The sequence below is a fragment of the Cetorhinus maximus genome, chromosome 4 (assembly GCF_964194155.1).
Source record: "Cetorhinus maximus chromosome 4, sCetMax3.hap1.1, whole genome shotgun sequence".
Lineage (NCBI taxonomy): Eukaryota > Metazoa > Chordata > Chondrichthyes > Lamniformes > Cetorhinidae > Cetorhinus > Cetorhinus maximus.
The window spans coordinates 131,153,638-131,176,285 of record NC_135882.1 but is presented as its reverse complement, the minus strand read 5'-3'; the positions used below and the strand labels follow the sequence as shown (position 1 = coordinate 131,176,285).

Here is a 22,648-nt window from a genome sequence, read left to right as displayed (position 1 = left end):
AACCAATTCTCAATCCACACCAATATATTACCCCCAATCTGATGCGTTTTAATTTTACACACTATAACCTCTTATGTGGGACTTTATGAAAAACTTTTTGAAAATCCAAATACACCACATCCAATGTTTCTCCTTTATCTATTTTACTAGTTACATCCTCAAAAAAACTCCAGGTTTGTAAGGAAATTACAGAGGTGCAAGAACTAGAGTGGTAATAATGGAGGATTTTATTACAATCCCAGCCTATATTAGGATCATTATGTAAAGGGCAGAGAAGAGGGAAAGTTTCTGAATGTGTTGAGGAGAATTTTCTCGATTAGTATGCTTCTCACCAACAAAGAAGAAGAGGTTGCTGGACCCGATTCTTGGGTGGGTCAATTAGATCAACTGTCAGTAGGGGAATATGTGGGAGACAGTGATCATAGTATCATAAGGTGTAGGTTAGCTATGAAAAAAGACAAAGAGCAATTCACAGGAAAAATAATTAATTGGGGGAGAGACAATTTCAGTAGGATGACAACGTATCTGGTCCAGGTAAATTGGAATCAAAGATTGGCTGGCAAAACTGTAAAGTAACAATGGGCTACCTTTAACGAGAAATGGTTTGGATACAGTCAAGGTACAGTACAACCAAGGGGGAAGGTAGGACAAATAAAGCTACAACTCCCTGGATGAAATAGATAGAAATAGAAGATGAAGCAGAAAAAAAGAGTGCATATGACACACATCCGGTTGATAATTCAAGTGAGAACCGGGCTGAAGATAGAAACTTCAGAGAGGAAGTGAACAAAGAAGTAAGAGAAGCAAGAAGTAAGAGAAGCAAAGAGAGTATGAGAAGAGACTGGCAGCTAACATAAAAGGAAATCCAAATGTTTTATATAGGCACATAAATAGTTTTTTAAAAAGTGGTAGAAGGAAGATTGGGGTCAGATAGGGATCAGAAAGAAGATTTAAGTATGGAGGCAGGGGCATGGCTGAGGAACTGAATGAGTACTTTGCATTTGTCTTTATCAAGAAAGATGCTGTCAAAGTCATTGTGAATGAGGGGATAGCTGAGACATTGGAGGGGCTAAAGAATGATGAAGAGTTGCTCTTTGGCTGATTCAACAAAGTTGATAACCAGGACAGGATGAGATGTATCTGAGGATAGTGAGTAAGAATGGATATTGGAGAGGTACTGACTGTAATCTTCCAATGTCCTCGGATATAGGGGTGGTGCTAGAGGACTGAAGAATTGAAAATGTTACATCCTTGTTCAAAAAAGGATACAAACATACGAATTAGGAGCAGGAGTAGGCCTCTCGAGCCTGCTCCGCCATTCAATAAGATCATGGCTGATCTAATTTTAACTCAGCTTCACATTTCTGCCCACCCCCGATAACCTTTCACACCCTTGCTTATCAAGAATCTATCTACTTCTGCCTTAAATATATTTAAAGACTCTGCTTCAACCACCTTTTGAGGAAGAGAATTCCAAAGTGTCAGCCCTCTGAGAGAAAAAAGTTTTCCTCATCTTTGTCTTAAATGGGCGACCCCTTATTTTTAAACAGTGACCCCCAAATTCTAGATTCTCCCACAAGAGGAAACATCCTTTCCACTTCCACCCTGTCAAGTCGCCTCAGGATCTTTTATGTTTCAGTCAAGGATGCTAGGATAAATGCACCAACTACAGGCAAATCCGTTTAATATCGGTGGTGTGAAAGCTTTTAGAAACGATAACCCGGGAGAAAATTAACAGTCACTTGGACAAATGTGGATTAATTAAAGAAAGCCAGCATGGATTTGTTCAAGACAAGTCGTTTTAATTAGGATTGAGTCTTTTGATGAGATAGCAGTCAGGGTTGATGAGGATAATGCAGTTGATGTGTGTGGACTTCCAAAAGGCATTTGATAAAGCGCTATATAATCGGCTTATCAGCAAAGTTAGAACTCATGGAACAAAAGGAACAGCGGCAGTATGAGTAAAACATTGGCTGTGTGGCAGGAAGCAGAGAGCAGTGGTAAAGAATTGTTTTTCAGACTGGAGGAAGGTATATAGTAAGGTTCCCCAGGGGTCATTGTTAGGACCCCTGCTTTTCTTAATCTATATTAATGGCCTGGTCTTGGGTGTGCAATTTCCAAATTTGCCGATGACACAAAACTTGGAAGTATTGTAAACTGTGAAGAGGATAGTGATAGACTTCAAGAGGACATAAGCTGGTGGAATGGGTGGACGCATGGCAGATGAAACTCAGTGCAGAGAAGTGCGAAGTGATACACTTTGGTAGGGAGAATGAGGAAAGGCAATGTAGAATAAAGGGTACAATTCTAAATGGGTTGTGGGAGCAAATGACCTTGTGCGTACATGTACAAATTGTTGAAGGCAGTCAGGCAGATTGAGAATGTGGTTAAAAAGACACACAGGATCCTGAGCTTTATAAATAAGGGCAGATAGTACAAAAGCGAGGAGGTTATGGTGAGCCTTTATTAAACTCTGGTTCGGCCCCAACTGGAGTTTTGTGGCCAATTCTGGCACCACACTTCAGGAAGGCATTAGAGAGGGTACAGAAATGATTTACAAGATAGGTTCCAGAGATAAGGGAGTTCTGTTACACAGATAGACTGGAGAAGCTGGGACTGTTCTCCTTTGAGAAGAGAAGGATAAGTGGAGATTTGATAGAGGTGTTCAAAATCATGAAGGGTCTGTACAGAGTAGATGGGGAGTAACTGCTTCCATTGATGAGAACCAGAGGACACGGATTTAAGGTGAATTGTAAAAGAGTCAAAGACAAAATGAGGACACATTAGAATCTAGAATGCAGTGCGTGAGAGTGTGGAGGAGGCAGATTCAATTGTGGCTTTCAAAAGGGAGTTGAATAATTATGTGAAGAGAAAAATTGTGTAGGGCTACGCGGAAAGGATGGGGGAGCGGGACTAGCTGAGCTTGCAGGGAGCCAGCATGAAAGCAGCTGGCTAAATCCGTCTTTTATCCTGTAACCATTCTACGATTCTGTAGCCAGAAATCAATCTTGATACCGGAGAGTAATGTTAATAGTGAATTGAGGAACCTGGAGCCCTGAGGCAGGGCTGAAACAATCCTGTGAAAAACCAAAAGTGTTGAGATGGGTAGGAGTAGAACCATGAGAAGTGGGACCATAGACCTGAACAGGAGTGGGGAATGACAGTGGAGGAATTTGAAGTGACCAAAAATGGTGAAAGCAGCGCAAAGGCTGTGAAGCCCAGACAGAGATAAGGAGCCACAGTCATACTGGAGTGAAAGAGCTCTAATGCTTTGAGTTGGTCAGAAACCACATTGAAAGGACTCAACAAAAAAAAAGCAGGGCCACTTTTAACCCTGCCCACCTGGTAAAACTGGGTTGACTATATGCTCGGTCCAACTGTCCATCAGAATTGTAATTCAGGATAAAAACAGTAAATGCTGGAAAAACTCAGCAGGTCTGGCAGCATCTTCTCTTCTGAGGAAGAGTCATGTTGGATTTGAAACATTAACTCTGTTTCTCTTGCCACCTATGGTGCTAGAGTTTTTCCAGTACTTCCTGTTTTTATTTCCAATCTGCAGTATTTTGCTCTTAAGTTAATGTGTGTGAGTGCACCTGTCTCTGTCTATATGCATATCAGAGAATGTGCATGCATATGTGTATGAGAGTCAGTATGTTTGGAAATTGGTTATGGAAAACCCCTGGATGATTGTTGGAGTGAACCTTGCAGGCAACTGTTTTCCTGTCTGCGGGTGGCCTGTAAAATTCAGCCCATTAACTCTCCACAGATGCTGCCAGACCTGCTGAGTTTTTCCAGCATTTTCTGGTTTCATTTCTGGTTTCCAGCATCCGCAGTATTTTGCTATTGATTTTCATATTAAAAGAGCCTACTGCCAGAAACAGGACCACTTTTGGCCTGTCTGCAATGGGTGGTGCAAGTTGAAATGAATGCCATTTTGTATTACTGGTATGAGGTACCAAATAGTTAACCAAATACAAAACTGAAAATATAAGAAATTGGGAAATACACAACAGGTCAGTCAGCACTTGTAAAGAAGCAGGTAAGTTAACACTTTGGCTGTGCATCCTTTATCAGAAGCTAAGGAAGTCATAATTGTTCCCGTATAACTTACTAAACCAGTGTTTCTTTTTCCTTTAGACAACAGTGATTGAATATGTCAAACCCTCCGACCTGAAAAAGGATATGAATGAAACCTTCAGAGAAAAGTTTCCCCATATCAAATTGACCCTCAGTAAGATAAGAAGGTAAGCAAATAAAGCAGCTGCAAATTTATTTTATTAATCCACTGGCACATTCGTATTCATTGCCCTTTCCTAATTGCCCTTGAGAAGTTGGTGGTGAACCACCTTCATGACACTGAGTGTTGCTTGGAAAAAGAGACATACTATTGAAGCTTTTCATCTTGCACTCATCAGGACACTACGCATCAGGGGACAATTAAGAGTCAACTACATTGCTGTGGGTCTGGAGTCACATGTAGGACAGACTGAATAAAGACGACAGGCTTCCTTCCCTAATGGACATTTAATGAATCAGATGGGTTTTTATGACAACCTGGTAGTTACATGGTCACCTTTGCTGGCGCCATCTCTTAACTGCAGATTTATTTATTTAATTGAATTTAAATTTCCAGCTGTAGTGGTGAAATTTGAACTTGTCTCCATATCATTAGTTAAATCCTCTGGATTAATAGTCCAGTAGCATAGCCACTATGCTACCATTTCCTCAACTCTATCTGTTCAGGAACTCTACTACATTGTCAAAGTCAGACAGGAGAAGTTTCTGGAAAAGTTACCATGGAAAAAGTGCATCTAGCTTACAATGACTGCTGTTTGAAGACCTTTGACTTTCTCATGTGGTGGCAGGCTCCTAGTTATTTGAGTGTGTCCAAGCTGTAAATGATTTCATCGTCTTCTGTGGTTTGTCTGATGACCTAAGAGTCCCATGTGAGATCGGTATGGATGTCCACAGAACTGCCAGTTTTTCCTGTTGGTGCTTGAGAGAACTTCTGTAGCTGCATCACCCCTGGCCTCCCTCTGAGTACATGGGATGTTGCGAGTTTAGTGTAGATGGTCTTCGAAGCATGCTGAACCATATTTCAGTGCTTGCCTCAACATGGGTCGGTTGGCTGCAGTAGTTTTCCAAGAGAGGTGGTCTGCAATGTGGAAGTTTATAAGGCTCTTTTTTAGGATGTCCTTGTGTCATTTGTGCTGACCACCTTGAGAGGAAGACCCTGGGACAAGTAGTCAGCAGCACCGTAAGGAGAGTGCGAGAGGAGGACCCTGGGTCAGGCAGTCAGCAGCACCTAGAGGAGAGTGTGAGAGGAGGACCCTGGGACAGGCAGTCAGCAGCACCAAAAGGAGAGTACGAGAGGAGGACCCTGGGACAGGCAGTCAGCAGCACCGAAAGGAGAGTACGAGAGGAGGACCCTGGGACAGGCAGTCAGCAGTACCGAAAGGAGAGTACGAGAGGAGGACCCTGGGACAGGCAGTCAGCAGCACCTAGAGGAGAGTGTGAGAGGAGGACCCTGGGACAGGCAGTCATCAGGACCTAGAGGAGAGTGTGAGAGGAGGACCCTAGGACAGGCAGTCAGCAGCACCGAGAGGAGGACCCTGGGACAGGCAGTCCGCAGCACTGAGAGGAGAGTGCGTGAGGAGGACCCTGGGACAGGCAGTCAGCAGCACCTAGAGGAGAGTGCAAGAGGAGGACCCTGGGACAGGCAGTCAGCAGCACCTAGAGGAGAGTGCGAGAGGAGGACCCTGGGACAGGCAGTCAGCAGCACCTAGAGGAGAGTATGAGAGGATGACCCTGGGACAAGCAGTCAGCAGCACCTAGCATCTAACATCACAGGAGAAACATAAGTTCATTGATTGATGAGAAACTGCGGTTAGGGAGTGTCATCAAGTAGCTAAGAATTAGAAAAATACATTCTTTTTTAAAGAATGGACTACTTACATTTATATAAGAAACACAAGCAATAGGGGAATAAAGTTAAGTCGAGGCCAGGTAAAATAAAGTTGCATAACTAAACCAAAGTAAAATAAAGTTAACACAAGGGAAGTAAATTGAAGCCATAGCAGGACAGCTTGGTCGTGTGGAATGTTGTGGACGTTACCAGCATCCTAGATGACCTCATGCAGGAAGCGTCACCAGCTGCTGAACCTTGAGCTCCAGGTTTCGGAGCTTGGGCGGCAGCTGGAGTCACTGTGGCGCATCCATAAGGCTGAGAGCTGTGTGGATAGCACATTCGGAAATGTGGTCACACCGCAGCTTAGGAGCCTGGAGGCAGAAAGGAAATGGGTGACTGCCAGGCAGTCCAAGAAAATTTGGCAGGTAGTGCAGGGTCCCGCTCACCAATCAGGTTTCTGTTTTGGATATCGGTGAGGGCATTGGTTCCTCAGAGCAGTGCAGTCAGAGCCTAGTTTGTGGCACTACAGACAGCTCTGCTTTACAGGAAGGGAGAATGAAGAGGGGAAGAGCAGTTGTAATAGGGGATTCTTTAGTTAGGGGACCAGACAGGCATTTGAGTGGCTGTCGACATGACTCAAGGATGGTATGTTGCCTCCCTGGTGCCAGGGTCAAGAATGTCATGGAGTGGCTGCAGGGCATTCTTCTGGGGGAGGGGTGAGTAGCCAGAGGTCATGGTCCACATTTGTACCAATGACTTAGGTGGGAAAGGGAATGAGGTCCTGAAAGCAGACTTTAGGGAGCTAGGAAGGAGATTGAAAAGCAGAACCAATAAAGCAGTAATCTCAGGATTAGTCCCAGTCCCACGTGCAAACGACTATAGAAATAGGAGAATTGAGCAAATAAACATGTGACTGGAAAGCTTGTGTAGGAGGGAAGGCATTGGGGCCAGTTCTGGGGAATGTGGGACCAGTACAAGCCAGACAGTCTACGCCTGAAAAGGACTGGGACGAATATCCTCACAGGGAGATTTGCTAGTGCTTTTGGTTGGGGGCAGTTTAAACTAGATTGGCGGGGGATGGAAACCTGAGGGCAAATTCAGAGCAGGCTATGGGAGACGGAGAATTAGTCAGCGACTTTGAAAGACAGAAGCAGCACAGGTTAAAAAGTGTACAGCGCAGGAATTTGGCAGTAGGTATATATGTAAATGCAAGAAACACAGTAAATAAAGCCGATGAACTGAGGGCACAGATAGATGCAGGCAGCATGATATCATCGCTACAATGGAAACTTGCCTTAAGGGGGGGGCAAAAATGGCAGCTCAACATCCCTGGATATAGAGTTTTCAGGCAGGATAGGGAGAGGAATAAAAAAGATGGGAGTGCAGCATTATTGGTTATAGAATCAATTACAGCTGTGAGGAGGGATGATAGACTAAATGAAGCATCAAATGAGGCCAAATGGGTTGAACCTAGAAATAAAAAGGGGCAGCCACACTGCTAGGAGTGTACTATACACCCCCAAATAGTGGAAGGGAGCTAGAAGAGCAAGCATGTAGACAGATTTCTGAGTGCAAAAACAATAGGGCAGCAATCGTTGGGGACTTCAACTATCCTAATATCAATTGGGATACGAACAGTGTGAAGGGCACAGAGGGTGCAAAATTCTTGAAATGCATTCAAGAGAACTTTTTTAGCCAGCAAGTAACAAGCCCAACGAGAGGGGGCGCAATTCTAGATTTAGTCTTAGGAAATGAAGCTGGGTGAGTGGATGAAGTAGCAGTGGAGGACCATTTTGGAGATAGTGACTATAATATAGTTAGACTTAGCATCATGATGGAAAAAGACAAAGATAAAACAAGAGTAAAAGTTCTAAATCGGGGGAAGACTAATTTTACAAAACTGAGAGGTGAGCTTGCGAGAGTTTTTAAAAAATGTATTCATTCATGGGATGTGGCCTTCGCTGGCTGACTAGGCCAGCATTTATTGCCCATCCCTAATTGCCCTTGAGAAGGTGGTGGTGAGCTGCCTTCTTGAACCATTGCAGTCCATGTGGTGTAGGTACACCCACAGTGCTGTTAGGAAGGGAGTTCCAGGATTTTGACCCAGTGACAGTGAAGGAACGGTGATATATTTCCAAGTCAGGATAGTGAGTGACTTGGAGGAGAACTTCCAGGTGGTAGCATTCCCATCTATCCGCTGCCCTTGTCCTTCTAGATGGCAGTGGTCGTGGGTTTGGTAGGTGCTTGGTGAATTCCTGCGGTGCATCTTGTAGATGGTACACACTACTACTGTGTGTCGGTGGAGGAGGGAGTGAATGTTTGTGGATGCGGTGCCAATAAAGTGGGCTGCTTTGTCCTGGACGATGTCGAGCTTCTTGAGTGTTATGAGAGCTGCACTCATCCAGGCAAGTGGAGAGTATTCCATCACACTCCTGACTTGTGCCTTGTAGATGGTGGACAGGTTTTGGGGAGTCAGGAGGTGGGTTACTCGTCGCACGATTCCTAGCCTCTGACTTGCTCTTGTAGCCACAGTAATTATATGGCTAGTCCATTTCAGTTTCTGGTCAATGGTAACCCCCAGGATGTTGCTAGTGGGGGATTCAGTGATGGTAATGCCATTGAACATCAAGGGGCAATGATTGTGTGTTCTCTTGTTGGAGATAGTCATTACCTGGCACTTGTGTGGTGCGACTGTTACTTGCCACTTGTCAGCCCAAGCCTGGATATTGTCCAGGTCTTGCTGCATTTGTACATGGACTGCTTCAGTATCTGAGCAGTCACAAATGGTGCTGAACATCGTGCAATCAACAGCGAACATCCCCAATTCTGACCTTATGATGGAAGAAAGGTCATTGATGAAGCAGCTGAAGATGGTTGGGCTGAGGACACTACCCTGAGGAACTCCTGCAGTGATGTCTTGGAGCTGAGATGACTGACCTCCAATAACCACAACCATCTTCTTTTGTACTAGGTATGACTGCAACCAGTGGAGGGTTTCCCCCCGATTCCCATTGACTCCAGTTTTGCTAGGGCTCCTTGATGCCACATTCGGTCAAATGCAGCCTTGATGTCAAGGGCAGTCACTCTCACCTCACCTTGGGAGTTCAGCTCTTTTGTCCATGTACAGCCCGGGCTGTAATGAGGTCAAGATCTGAGTGGACCTGGCAGAACCCAAACTGGGCGTCAGTGAGCAGGCTATTGCTAAGCAAGTGCCGCTTGATAGCACTGTTGAGGGCCCCTTCCATTACTTTACTGATGATCGAGAGTAGGCTGATGAGGCGGTAATTAGCTGGGTTGCATTTGTCCTTTTTGTGTACAGGACATACCTGGGCAATTTTCCACATAGCCGGGTAGATGCCAGTGTTGTAGCTGTACTGTAACAGCTTGGCTAGGGGCATGGCAAGTTCTGGAGCACAAATCTTCAGCACTATTGCTGGAATATTATAAGGGCCCATAGTCTTTGCAGTATCCAGTGCCTTCAGCCGTTTCTTGATATCACGTGGAGTGAATCGAATTGGCTGAAGACTGGCATCTGTGATGCTGGGGATCTCCGGAGAAGGATGAGATGGATTATCGACTCGACACTTCTGGCAGAAGATTGTAGCAAATGCTCAAGCCTTATCTTTTGCACTGATGCACTGGGATCCTCCATCGTTGAGGATGGGGATTCTTGTGGAGCCACCTCCTCCCTCCAGTGAGTTGTTTAATTGTCCACCACCATTCACGACTGGATGTGGCAGGACTGCACAGCTTAGATCTGATCCATTGGTTGTGGGATTGTTTAGCTCTGTCAATCACTTGCTGTTTATCCTGTTTGACACGCAGGTAATCCTGTGTTATAGCTTCACCAGATTGACACCTCATTTTTAGATCTGCCTGGTGCTGCTCCTGGTATGCCCTCCTGCACTCTTCATTGAACCTGGGTTGATCCCCTGGCTTGATGGTAATGGGAGAGGGGGGATATGCTGGGTCATGAGGTTACAGTTTGTGTTTGAGTACAATTCTGCTGCTGCTGATGGCCCACAATGCCTCATTGATGCCCATTCTTGAGTTGCTAGATCTCTTTGAAATCAATCCCATTTAGCACGGTGGTAGTGCCACACAATATGATGGAGGGTACCCTCGATGTGAAGGCGGGACTTCGTCTCCACAAGAACTGGGCAGTGTCTCCTACCGATACTGTCATGGACAGATGCATCTGCGGCAGGCAGGTTGGTGAGGATGCGGTCAAGTATGTTTTTCCCTCTTGTTGGTTCCCTCACCACCTGCCACAGACCCAGTCTAGCAGCTATATAATTTACAACTCGGCCAGCTCGGTCAGTAGTGGTGATGCCAAGCCACTCTTGCTGATGGACATTGAAGTCCCCCACATTCTGTCTGCATGGTCTGAATACAGCTATTAAAAGGAAAAACTGTGACAAATCAGTGGGAGGCATTCAAAGGCGAGATTCTATGGGCACAATGTAGATATATCCCCACAAAGGCGGTACTGCCAAATCTAGAGCCCTCTGGTTAACCGGAAGCATACAGGTTAAGATAAAGCAGAAAAAGAAAGCTTATTACAGTCACAAAAGTCTTAATACTGTGGAAAGCCTAGAGGAGTATAGAAAATACAGGGGTGAAGTAAAAATGGAAATTAGGAAAGCAAAGAGAGGATACAAAAAAATATTGGCACGTAAAATCAAAGAAAATCCTAGGGCATTAAGACCAAGAGAATGACTAAGGAAAAGGTCAGGCCTATCAGAGATGTACATGGTAACTTGTGGATTGATGCAGAAGATGTGGGCAGGGTTCTCAATGAGTACTTTGTCTCTGACTTCACTACAGAAAGGGATGATGCGGAAATTCTAGTTAAAGAGCAGGAGAAATATTAGATACAATAAGCATAGTGAGAGATGAAGTGCTGGAGGGACTGGTATCTTTGAAGGTGGATAAGTCACCAGGGCCGGATGGATTGTATCCCAGGCTGTTGAAAGAAGCCAGGGAGGAAATAACAGATGCTCTGAGGATCATTTTCCAATTCTCACTAGATACAGGCAAGGTACCAGAGGATTTGAGGTCTACGAATGTTGTACCATTATTTAAAAAAGATGCGAGGGATAGGCCAGAAAATTATAGGCCGGTCAATGGTGGCCAAATTATTGGAAACAATTCTGAGACACAGGATAAACTGCCACTTAGGCAAGGATTGATCAGGGATAGTCAGCATAGTTTTGTTAGGGGAAGATCATGTCTTACCAAATTAATAGAATTGTTTGAGGAAGTAACAAGGAGGATGGATGAGGGACGTGCAGTGGATGTTGCCTACATGGATTTCAGTAAGGCATTTGACAAGGTCCACATGGCAGCCTGGTCAGGAAAGTGAGATCTCATGGGATACAGGGGAAGGTGGAAGGTTGGATCCTAAATTGGCTCAGTGACAGGAAAGAAAGAGTAATGGTCGATGGATGTGTTTTCGAATGGAAAATGGTTTCCATTGGTGTTCCACAGCGTTCAGTGTTGGGGCCCTTGCTGTTTGTTGTATACCTTAATGATTTAGACTTAAGTGTGGAAAGCATGATTGGGGAATTTCCAGATGACACAAAAATTGGCGATGTAGTTGATAGTAAAGAGGATAGCTGTCAACTCCAGAATGATATCAATGGTTTGGTTGAGTGGGCGGAGAAGTGGCAAATGGAATTCACTCTGGAAAAGTGTGAGGTAATGGCTTTGGAGAAAACAAACAAAGCAAGGGAATACTCAATAAACGGGAAGTTATTGAGAGGGTTTGAGGAAGTGAAACACCTTGGAGTGCATATCCACAGGTCTTTGAAGGTGGCAGGATAGGTGGATAAGATAGCATATGAAATGTTTTCCTTTATTGGGCAAAGTATTGAATACAAAAGCAGGGATGTAATGATGGAACTGTATAAAACGCTGCTTAAAACATAGCTGGAATTTTGTGTACAGTTCTGGTCACATTACAGGAAGGACATAATTGCTCTGGAGAGTGTACAGAGGAGAATTACAAGAATGTTAGCAGGGCTTGAAAATTGAAGCTATGAGGGGAGATTGGATAGGCTAGGGTTATTTTCCTTAGAACAGAGGAGGCTAAGGTGTGATCTAATTGAGGTGTACAAAACTATGAGGGGCCTAGACAGGGTAAACAGGAAAGACTTGTTTCCCCTAGCTGAGGGGTCAATTACCAGGTGGCATAGATTTAAGGATCTAGAAGGATTAGAGGGGACATGAGGAAAAGCTTTTTCACCCAGAAGGAGGTGGACGTCTGGAATTCACTGCCTAAGTTGGTGGTTGAGGCTGAAATGCTCAACTCATTAAAAGGTACCTGGATCAAGTGCTGTAACCTGCAAGGCTATGAACCAGGTGCCGGAAAGTGGGATTAAAATGAGCGGCTAGTTTCTTTTTTCTCTTTTTGGCTGGTGCAGATATGATGGGCTGAATGGCCTCTTTCTGCACCGTAACTTTTCCCCATAAAAGATCTGCTTGGGGATATTGTTGTCATCCATGTGGAAGATGTGTCCTGCCATCTAATTTGAATTCCCTGGAGGGGAATCTCCATGCTGTGTTAAGCCCAGCACGATGAAGGATCTCATTGTGATTTTGTCCTGCCAATGAATTCTCATGATGAACCTCAGCTGTCTTTGGTGGAAGCGTTCCAGAGCTTTTAAAGTGGAGCCTATGGTAGACCCGGGATTCTGTGCCATACAGCAGGGTGGTAAGGACAAAGGCCGGATAGAGTTTGATTTTAGTCTTCAGCTTAATGCTGCTTCCAGACATGATAATGGAATCAGCCGTAGCCAGAACTTGATTTCTGGATCTGTGCCCTGATGTGTTCATCATAACTAGAGAGCACATTTCCAAAGTATGAGAATTTTTGTACAACCTTGAGACTGATGCCATCTACAATTATGTCTGATGCTTCATAGCATCTGCCAGGTGCTGGCTGAAGCATAACCTTGGTCTTTGAGACACTAATTTGTTTTTGGCAGCTCTAGAATTTGTTTGTCATAGACTGGATGTTTTCCTTGTTGTGGGCAGCCAGGGCACAGTCATCTGCTAAGATTTGGGCATCTCTGTTGAAGAGCCTGGAGAATTGCTCACGCCACCTTTCAAAGGGGGTTCAAAGGTTGTGAGGTGACTCTTATCTTGTTTACCAGACAGGTCCTAGCTAATGCCTCATTAGCGAAAAGGAGGTTGGTCTCTGATTGAAAGTCCTCTCTGGATGTATAGCCTCTCACTTCAAGTCCTATCCGCCCCTTCTCGTGGTGTCTTTCGTATAAACCTCAACTCTCAAACTATTTGATTTGATTAACAAGGTCTATTTTCTTGAAGCCCATGGAGTCAAAAGCAACTCAACAAAGGTCAGCAACTCATTATACACTGTGCTTGAAGTCGGTAAAAGAAAATCGGACAGTGTATAATGGGCGACTGATCCAATAGCATCTGTTTTGCACCCCTGCCGAAGTTGAATTTTATCCTCTTTTTTTAATATGAGCCCAGATATTGCTGAGCAATGTTTGCCTTTAATAATACACAGATTGGCCTGCAATTTGTAGGGCAGAAGAGAGATCCTGTGAATTGCAAATCACTATAAGTTGCTGGTTGATTTGTGCTGCTCTGCCGTTAGCTTTGTGAAAACAGTTTTTTTGTGAAGTTCCTGCAACTGATCACACATTGGCAGACTTCCATCTTGTTAGACAATGGTTTGCACCTTGGTGATCAACACTGTACTAAACATTGCCTGATGTGGTTCAGGAGCCCCACTCTGGCGTAGCCTTCTCTGCCTCGTTTACTGCTGATGAAGACTGGGCTGAGAAGGTGCAGAATTCGCTGGCCTCTGTTTTCTCTGGGCTTTCTTCTTGGCCAGTTGAGTTTTTTGTTTCCCATTGCTTCCTCCAATTCCCCTCCAATCAGTCAATCTCTGGAGGTCGTGGCTATCAGCGCCATGCAGTTGAGGTATGAGCACCCAGGGGGTTGTGACCCATTGGCCAGTTCACTGTACAGAAGGTCTTTGGGTATATGACCATCATTCATCCAACATGAACGTGGCTGAGCCATTGCAGACATCGTTAGCTTAGTGATGAGCATATGTTGATGGAATTAGCAGGCTGCAGCACCTCTTGAGTTGGTGACCATGTTCTATCTAGAGATGCTGAGGACGCATCTGAAACAGCAAAGGTGGAAAGTGATCAGCCTTTCCTTCTGCCTCGCAGATGCTGTCCCAGCCTCACCACTGTAGAGGAGTGCGCTGAAGGCACAGGCTTGGTGGACTCACAGTTTAGTGTTCTCAGTCAGGTTGCTGTTGTTCCACACTCTCTTACTCAGCTTGGTCATAACAGCTGCAGTTTTTGTGATGTGTGTGTTGATTTCAGCATGAAGTGACAAATTGCCAGTGATTGCGGAGCCCAGATATGTGAAGCTATCAACAACCTCCAGTGTCACATTGTCAGTGCTAATAGATGGCGATATGGTAAATTCCTGGACCATGACATTTGTCTTCCTGATGTTGATGGTCAAACCAAACTCTTAACAGGGATTAGAGAGTCTTGCACAATAATTGCCACTGACAAGCCTACCTCTCCATCATCTAAACAACAAACTTGATTGGTTGGTCAATCATCAACAGTGCCCTTGGAGTACTGTGAATCTGCCAGGCTGTGGTATCAGATTATTGAGTCTGTTATAGAGGATTGACTGAGCTCTGGAAGCAATTATTATTTAACTACCTGGCTGGAAACTGCTGGGGTATGATTGGAGTTCTGTTTTACACGCCACTTAATCTATGAAGTCAAGTCAATCCACACCACATTCCACTGCCCACCTTTCCCGCAGCCCCCCACCCTCCCACCGCCCCAAATCCCACAGGACTTCCCCTCTCAGCTTCCAACTGTCAGGTGATGTTGACTGTTCCTGGCCAGGGTGCAGGGGTGGTGATAAGTGCATGTTTTTTTCTCCAACTTGAGAATAAGAAAACCCTGCATTTCCCCCTTTCCCCTTCCACCATAAGGAAGATTTAGGTCAAAATTCCATTGTTGCAGATTGAAAGTCTCAGATGGGAGTACACAATTTCAGTTTTTTTAACCACATATCATTGGCCAGCATATTTTGATAAGTACCAATTTGAGCCTCAAATATCTGTCGAAAGGAGTTTGGGAATTATTGATTCTCTATGAGATATATTATCTATCAGAGCTTTGCTCCATTAAAGCAGAGGGTGGGAAGTGTTTTGTTTCTATATGCTTATTTTATGCACCTTTATTTAAAAAAAATGGAAATATTGCAGCACTGGTGATGTGAAACCCCAGTGTAAAGCTCTGCATGATTTAGCATTGTTTTCCTTTCAATTGTCAGTTGAACTACTTTCATCTTCCCAGAGCAGCCTAGTCAATCTGCGTACCGAAGTGTTTCAGACAATGACAATTGACTTACAAAGGTTTGTTTACATTTCGTGTTCTCGTTCATGCCATCAACAAAACAGTGAGAATCCTGCAGGGACATGTTGAGTGACTAACCAGCACAGGGGAAATTCAGCTTCACTCTCCAGTGCCTAAAATATAACACTGGCAGCATCATGTTAAAATTGTCAATTCTTACACATTGTGATGGCACAGAGGGAGATTTTGATCTTGCTGTCCCTCACCTGAGATGGCTTGAGGCACCGACATAATCAGGGTGAGCAAAAATTTCCCTAGCTCCTCCAAAAAAAAGGATAATAGCAGTTCTTAAAAATATCCATTTGACTCATTGAGTGTATTTGTGGAGCGACTCATACGGTTACTTTACAAAAATAATTTCCTCATTGTGCTGCATTTCAAAAGTCCTGCTTTCTACTCACCTCGTGGGTTAATGGGGTGAAATTCAATTTGGGAGGCAGTACAAAATGGCCGATAGTGCACCAGCAGCCCATTTTTTTTACTGCACCCAATTTTCATTTCTGTTCTGTATACGACAGGCTGCTGGTGCACTGTTGTCTATTTAGATGGGTTTCACCCCCAGTCTGCTCTGTCGCACACTAACCTATCCTTGCACGTTAAGCTTCCCTTGTTAAAATTGCTCATAAATTGACTTAATATAAATGTGTTGGCCACTGCAATACAAGAGGAGATTAAAAAGCTTTCATGGGAAACTGAGTTTGCTGATTTGAAATGCAGATGGCACCAACCTGCAATAAAATAAAATACTGATGCTGTGTGATTGATTCTTACTGATAATGATGCTGCTTTCTTGACCAGATGGTCATGAATCCAAATATCAGGCTTTTCTTTGCCAAATTTATGAGTCAGATTGCCTTAGTTAAGTCCCAAAATTGCTGGCACTGGAGCATGCCAACTGAATCCGTTTGGCACATTTTGTCACGTGCCAGTATTACTTCCAGCCTGTGCTCACATTGGGATTTTTTTTTCAAATAAAGGTAGCAGGACTTAAAGATGCCTAAAGTTTTCAGCCCCAATGGCCACACTGGGGGTTATTTTAACTCCCTGTAAAACAGATAGCTGAATTGTTACCACTGCTTTCACCCAAAGCCTAAATTACAGCCCCCACCCCCGCCCCACTCCACTGACTTGTTTCTCATATTGATGTGCCATTTCCAGAGTTGTCAACATTGACTAAAGTTAGGTGTTAAATTTTCAGTCAGTTGTGCACCTCAAGCATAACCTATTACCAAAATGGATAAATAATGGTTATAAGTAGCTAGCTGCATCTGTCTAAAACTCTGCATCCTTTCAGAAATTTGCAACCACAACTTAATGCCTCTGATGACTCCTAATCAGAAGATAGGAATGATATTATTTATGGTATATCTATTTTCTATCATCCTCTCCTTTTCAGATCTGTAGTTATACTTCCATGTTACCTTTTCATTGCCGATATGTAGAAACACTCCAGGAATTTTCTTTGGGATTCTCCTGATTAGGCGCCATACTCTTGGTGGAAACCTCGTTTGCGTGATTTATCCAGAGCATTTGCTGGGATTTCTCTGGCCGATCGGATCAGTGACTGACTTAATCATTCAGCTGTTTTATCCATAATCTTTAATTTTGCTGTTATTTTCCCATCTCTAAGAGAAAGGACTCCATCATTATTCCTGCTCAGCATGGGGCCAGTGCATCCCTAGTGCACCCAGTCATTTGTACGTGTATCAAAATAAAACAGGAAAATCTAGTTAGCCGTGGGACACTGTACTGCCTACCAAAAGACAGATTGGTTTTGAGTGCCCTGACTTACTTTCATTCCAGCATTGGCACAGGCGCACATAAAGCAACACTGCGGTAGTAATTCATTAGCCTGAAAAACAATACTGAGCAAAATTGCAGCACTTCAGTATTTACCACAAACATGTAAGTGCTGGCGGCAGTTAGATTCAGATCACTAGTACGGGTTATTGCTCTTCATGCTGCCAGGTAAATAACAGGCTTATTATTTTCTTAACTGCCAAGATTACTGATGTTATAATATCAGTATAGTTGTTCACACTACCAGGATTGTTCATCAGCATCCCAGGGTTGTTGCCCTTCAGTGATGACAAGGATGACACAAAGATTGGCCGGGTGGTTAACAGTGGGGTTGAGTGTCTTGGGCTACAGGAAGATATAGACGGGATGGTCAAATGGGCAGATAAGTGGCAGATGGAATTTAACCCTGAAAAGTGTAAGGTGTTACACTTTGGAAGGAGTAATTTGACAAGGAAGTATTCAATGAACAGAGGGGCATGTTAGTGGGGTGATGAAAAAGGCATATGGGACACTTGCCTTTATCAATCGAGGCATAGATTACAAAACTAGGGAGGTCATGTTGGAGTTGTATAGAATATACAATAGAGACTCGACAGACTCGATGGGCCAAAGGGCCTCTTCTGCACTGTGATTCTGTAATTCAAATTACAAAGGTTACTGTGGTACCAGGATTACCACTTCTCTGAATATCACAGCTCCTCCTTTGTTTACCTCCACTTTCAGTAAAATTATGATCCATAAGCAGGATTAAATTTTCCCATCACACATAACAGCCCTTGTTACATCAAGTTACATTAGTCTGCAGTGTAGAAACAGGCTGTTTAGCCCAACTGGTCCATGCTAATGTTTATGCTCCACTCTGGCCTCTCCCACCACTTTTCATCTAACTCTATCCAGTGTATCCCCTTATTCCCTTCTCCCTCATGTACTTATCCAGGTTCCTTGAAATGCATTTAAGCTATTTGCCTCATCTTCTCCTTGTGGTAGCGAGTTCTGCATTCTTACCACTCACTGTGAGTAAAGAATTTTCTCCTGAAATCCCTATTTATTAGTGACAGTCATATATTTATGTGTGGCTATGGGTACCCGCATGGGCCCCAGCTATGCCTGTCTCTTTATGGGGTATGTGGAACATTCCTTGTTCCAGTCCTACTCCGGCCCCCTCCCACAACTCTTTCTCCGGTACATCGATGATTACTTCGGTGCTGCTTCATGCTCTCGTCGGGACCTGGAAAAATTTATTAATTTTGCTTCCAATCTCCACCCCTCCATCATCTTCACATGGTCCATCTCTGACACTTCTCTTCCCTTCCTTGACCTCTCTGTCTCAATTTCTGATGATAGACTGTCCACCAATATCCATTACAAGCCTACCGACTCCCACAGCTACCTCGACTACAGCTCCTCACACCCCGCTTCCTGTAAAGACTCCATCCCATTCTCTCAGTTCCTTCGCCTCCGTCGCATCTGTTCTGATGACGCTACCTTCAAAAACAGCTCCTCTGACATGTCCTCCTTCTTCCTTAACCGAGGTTTTCCATCCACGGTCGTTGACAGGGCCCTCAACCGTGTCCGGCCCATATCCCGCGCATCCTCCCTCACGCCTTCTCCTCCTTCCCAGAAACATGATAGGGTCCCCCTTGTCCTCACTTATCACCCCACCAGCCTCCGCATTCAAAGGATCATCCTCCGCCATTTCCGCCAACTCCAGCATGATGCCACCACCAAACACATCTTCCCTTCACCCCCCTTGACGGCATTCCGTAGGGATCGTTCCCTCCGGGACACCCTGGTCCACTCCTCCATCACCCCCTACTCCTCAACCCCCACTTATGGCACCTCCCCATGCCCACGCAGAAGATGCAACACCTGCCCCTTCACTTCCTCTCTCCTCACCGTCCAAGGGCCCAAACATTCCTTTCAAGTGAAGCAGCATTTCACTTGCATTTCCCCTAACTTAGTCTACTGCATTCGTTGCTCCCAATGCGGTCTCCTCTACATTGGAGAGACCAAACGCAAACTGGGCGACCGTTTTGCGGAACACCTGCGGTCTGTCCGCAAGAAAGACCCAAACCTCCCTGTCGCTTGCCATTTTAACACTCCACCCTGTTCTCTTGCCCACATGTCTGTCCTTGGCTTGCTGCATTGTTCCAGTGAAGCCCAACGCAAACTGGAGGAACAGCACCTCATCTTCCGACTAGGCACTTTACAGCCTTCTGGGCTGAATATTGAATTCAACAACTTTAGATCTTAAACTCCCCCTCCCCCCATCCCCACCCCGTTTCTTTTCCCCCCCCCACCCGCCTTTTTTTTCAATAATTTATATAGATTCTTCTTTCCGCACCTATTTCCATTATTTTTAAATCTAATACTAAAACCTTTAGTCTTTCCACCCCACCCCCACTAGAGCTGTACTTTGAATATCCTGTCTTGCATTCTTAATTAGCACTTTTCTCAGACAAAGACCACCACCTTCAACACCTCTTTGACCCTTTTGTCTCTGACATCTTTTGATTATCTGCTCACACCACACCCTCAATGTGTCTCTTCCCCCCCACCCACCTTAAACCAATTTATATTTCTCCCTTGTTGAAACTATGCTTCAGTTCTGCTGAAGGGCCATGAGGGCTCGAAACGTTGACTGATTTCTTCTCCACCGATGCTGCCAGACTTGCTGAGTTTTTCCAGGTAATTCTGTTTTTAATATATTTATGACCTTTAGTTTTGGTTGCCCCACAATTGAAAACATCTTTACGACTACCCTATCAAACTCCTTCAAAATTTTGAAGAGACAGTACAGAAGAAATCTAGGCAGCTATCTTGCTATAAATGGTAGGAAAGATAATGGAATCCTGAATCAAAGATGTAATAGAAAAACATCTAAAAACTAAAAACATAAAAAAGAGTGGTTCAGCACGGATCCAAGAGGGAAGGTCATGCTTGACAAGCCATGTTAAATTCTTTGAAGAGGGAACTGAAAGGGTAATGCAGTAAAAGTAATAAATCTGGATTTCCAATTAACCTTCAATAAGGCATTTCATAGTACATTCCTAATTAAGTTTGGAACATGCAGAGTCAAGTAGCAGAATGAATAGCAACTTGGCTACAAAGCAGAAAGCCAAAAGTACAGGTTCAAGGTAACTATATTAACTAACTGGATTGGCAAATAGTGGGAAGTGGTGTTCCACAAGGATTGGTGTTCGGACCACTGTTATTCACCATTTACATAAACAATTTGGACAGTGGAATTGGAAGTACAATTTCAAAATTTGCAGTTGATGCCAAATTCGGGCGTATATTTAATTGAGAGGAGACCACAACGAAGTTCAGGAAGGTATTGATAGACCAGCAGAATGGGCATGTCATTGACAAATGAGCTTCAATATGGATAAGTGAAAAACAAATCATTTTGTTGGAAAAATATGGGGTGACATTTTACTGCCCCATCACGGCGGGGGCAGTAAATGCGACAAGCCATTCAAAAATTTATTGACATTAGCGGGACTGGAAAATCCCACTGGCAGGAGGGGCTGTAAAATTCCATCCATGGAGGCTATGTAGTCCGACAGAAAATAAGTCTCAATGGGGTGGAGGAACAGATCCACAGATCACTAAAAGTAACGATAAAGATTAATAGGACCATAAAAAAGCAGACAAAACACTGCGTTCATTCTAAAGGGATAGAAGTGAGAAGCAGAGAAGTTATGGCGAAGGTGTGTAGAACCTTGGAGTACTGTGAACAATTCTGGTTTCCATTTATTAAAAAATTGAAGGAGACGACTCCACAAATAACCCCACCCACAATGATGGGGGAGCCCAGCGTGTCAGTGTTAACAAGAAGGCGGAAGCATTTGTAACCATCTACAGCCAGGAGTTTAAACTGGATGATACATCTCAGTTTCCTCCTGAGGCCCCCAGCATCACAGATGCCAATTTGATTCACTCCACGTGATAGTAAGAAAGGGCTGAAGGTGCTGGATACTGCAAAGGCTATGGGCCCTGACAATATCCCAGCAATAGTACTGGAAACTTGTGCTCCAGAACTAGCTGCGCCCCTAGCCAAGCTGTATCTATACAGCTACAACCTGGCATCTACCCAACAATGTGGAAAAATACCCAGGTATGTCCTGTCCACAAAGAGCAGGGCAAATCCAACCTGGCCAATTACTACCCCATCAGCCTACTCTCGATCATCAGTGTAGTGATGGAAGGGGTCATAGACAGTGTTACCTTACTCAGCAATAACTTGCTCACTGACACTCAACCAGGGCCACTTGGCCCCTGATCTCATTACAACCTTGACCCAAACATAGACAAAAGAACTGAACTCCCAAGGTGAGGTGAGACTGACTTCCCTTGACATCAAGGCAGCATTTAGCAACTGTAGCATCAAGGAGCCCTAGCAAAACTGTAGTCAATGGGAATCAGGGGGAAAACTCACCACTGGTTGGAGTCATTCCTAGCACAAAGGAAGATGGTTACGGTTGTTGGAGGTCGATCTTCTCAGTCCCAGAACACAGTTCTAGGAGTTCCTCAGGGTAGAGTCCTGGACCCATCCGTCTCCAGCAGCTTCATCAATTACCTCTCCATCATAAGGTCAGACATGGGGATGTTCATTGATGATTGCACAATGTTAGCAATGCTCACAATTCCTCAAATACTGAAGCAGTCCTTGTCCATATGCAGCAAGACCCGCGCAACATTCAGGCTCGGGCCAATAAGTGACAAGCAGCATACGTGCCAAGCAATGACCAGTTCCGAAAAGAGAGAATCTAAGCATCTCCCCCTGACTTTCGATGGCATTATCATCTATGACTCCACCACTATCAACATCCTTGGGGGTCGCCACTGACCAGAAACTAAGTTGAACAGTCATATAAATACTGTGGGTACAAGGGCGGATCAGAGGCTGGAAATTCTGAGGTGAATAACTCACCTCCTGATTCCCCAACGCCTGTCTATCAGCAAGGCACAAGTCAGGAGTGTGATACTGACCACTTGCCTGGATGAGTACGACTCCAACAACACTCGAGAAGCTCGACACCATCCAGAAAATAACAGTTCACTTGATTGGCACCCCATCCACCGCCTTAAACATTCACTCCCTCCACCACTGACGCACAGTAGTAGCAGTGTGTACCATTTACGAGATGCACTACAACAATTCACCAAGGCTCCTTCGACAGCACCTTCCAAACCCATGACTACTACCATCTAGATGGACACGGGCAGCAGATAGGTGGGAACACCACCAACTGGAAGTTCCTCTCCAAGTCACTCACCATCTTGACTTGGAAATATATCACCGTTCCTTCACTGTTACTGAGTCAAAATTCTGGAACTCCCTCCCTAACAACATTGTGGGTGTACTTACACCATATGGACTGCAGCGGTTCAAGAAGGCAGCTCACCACCACCTTCTCAAGGGCAATTAGGCTTGGGCAATCAATGCTAGCCTGGCCAGTGATGCCCACATCCTGTGAAAGAATTAAAAAGAAATATAAAA

General features: G+C 44.5%; 1 protein-coding gene across 4 annotated transcripts in view; it reads left to right on the top strand.

Moving 5' to 3' along the window:
* The window catches only part of cables1 (Cdk5 and Abl enzyme substrate 1), a 185,737-nt gene that overhangs the window by 155,317 nt on the left and 7,772 nt on the right, over positions 1 to 22,648 (top strand). For all 4 annotated transcript variants that reach the window (XM_078540833.1, XM_078540832.1, XM_078540830.1 and 1 more), the window contains one exon: positions 4,138 to 4,244. In XM_078540833.1, the coding sequence (XP_078396959.1) occupies positions 4,138 to 4,244 (107 nt within the window). The remainder of the gene's footprint in view (positions 1 to 4,137; positions 4,245 to 22,648) is intronic.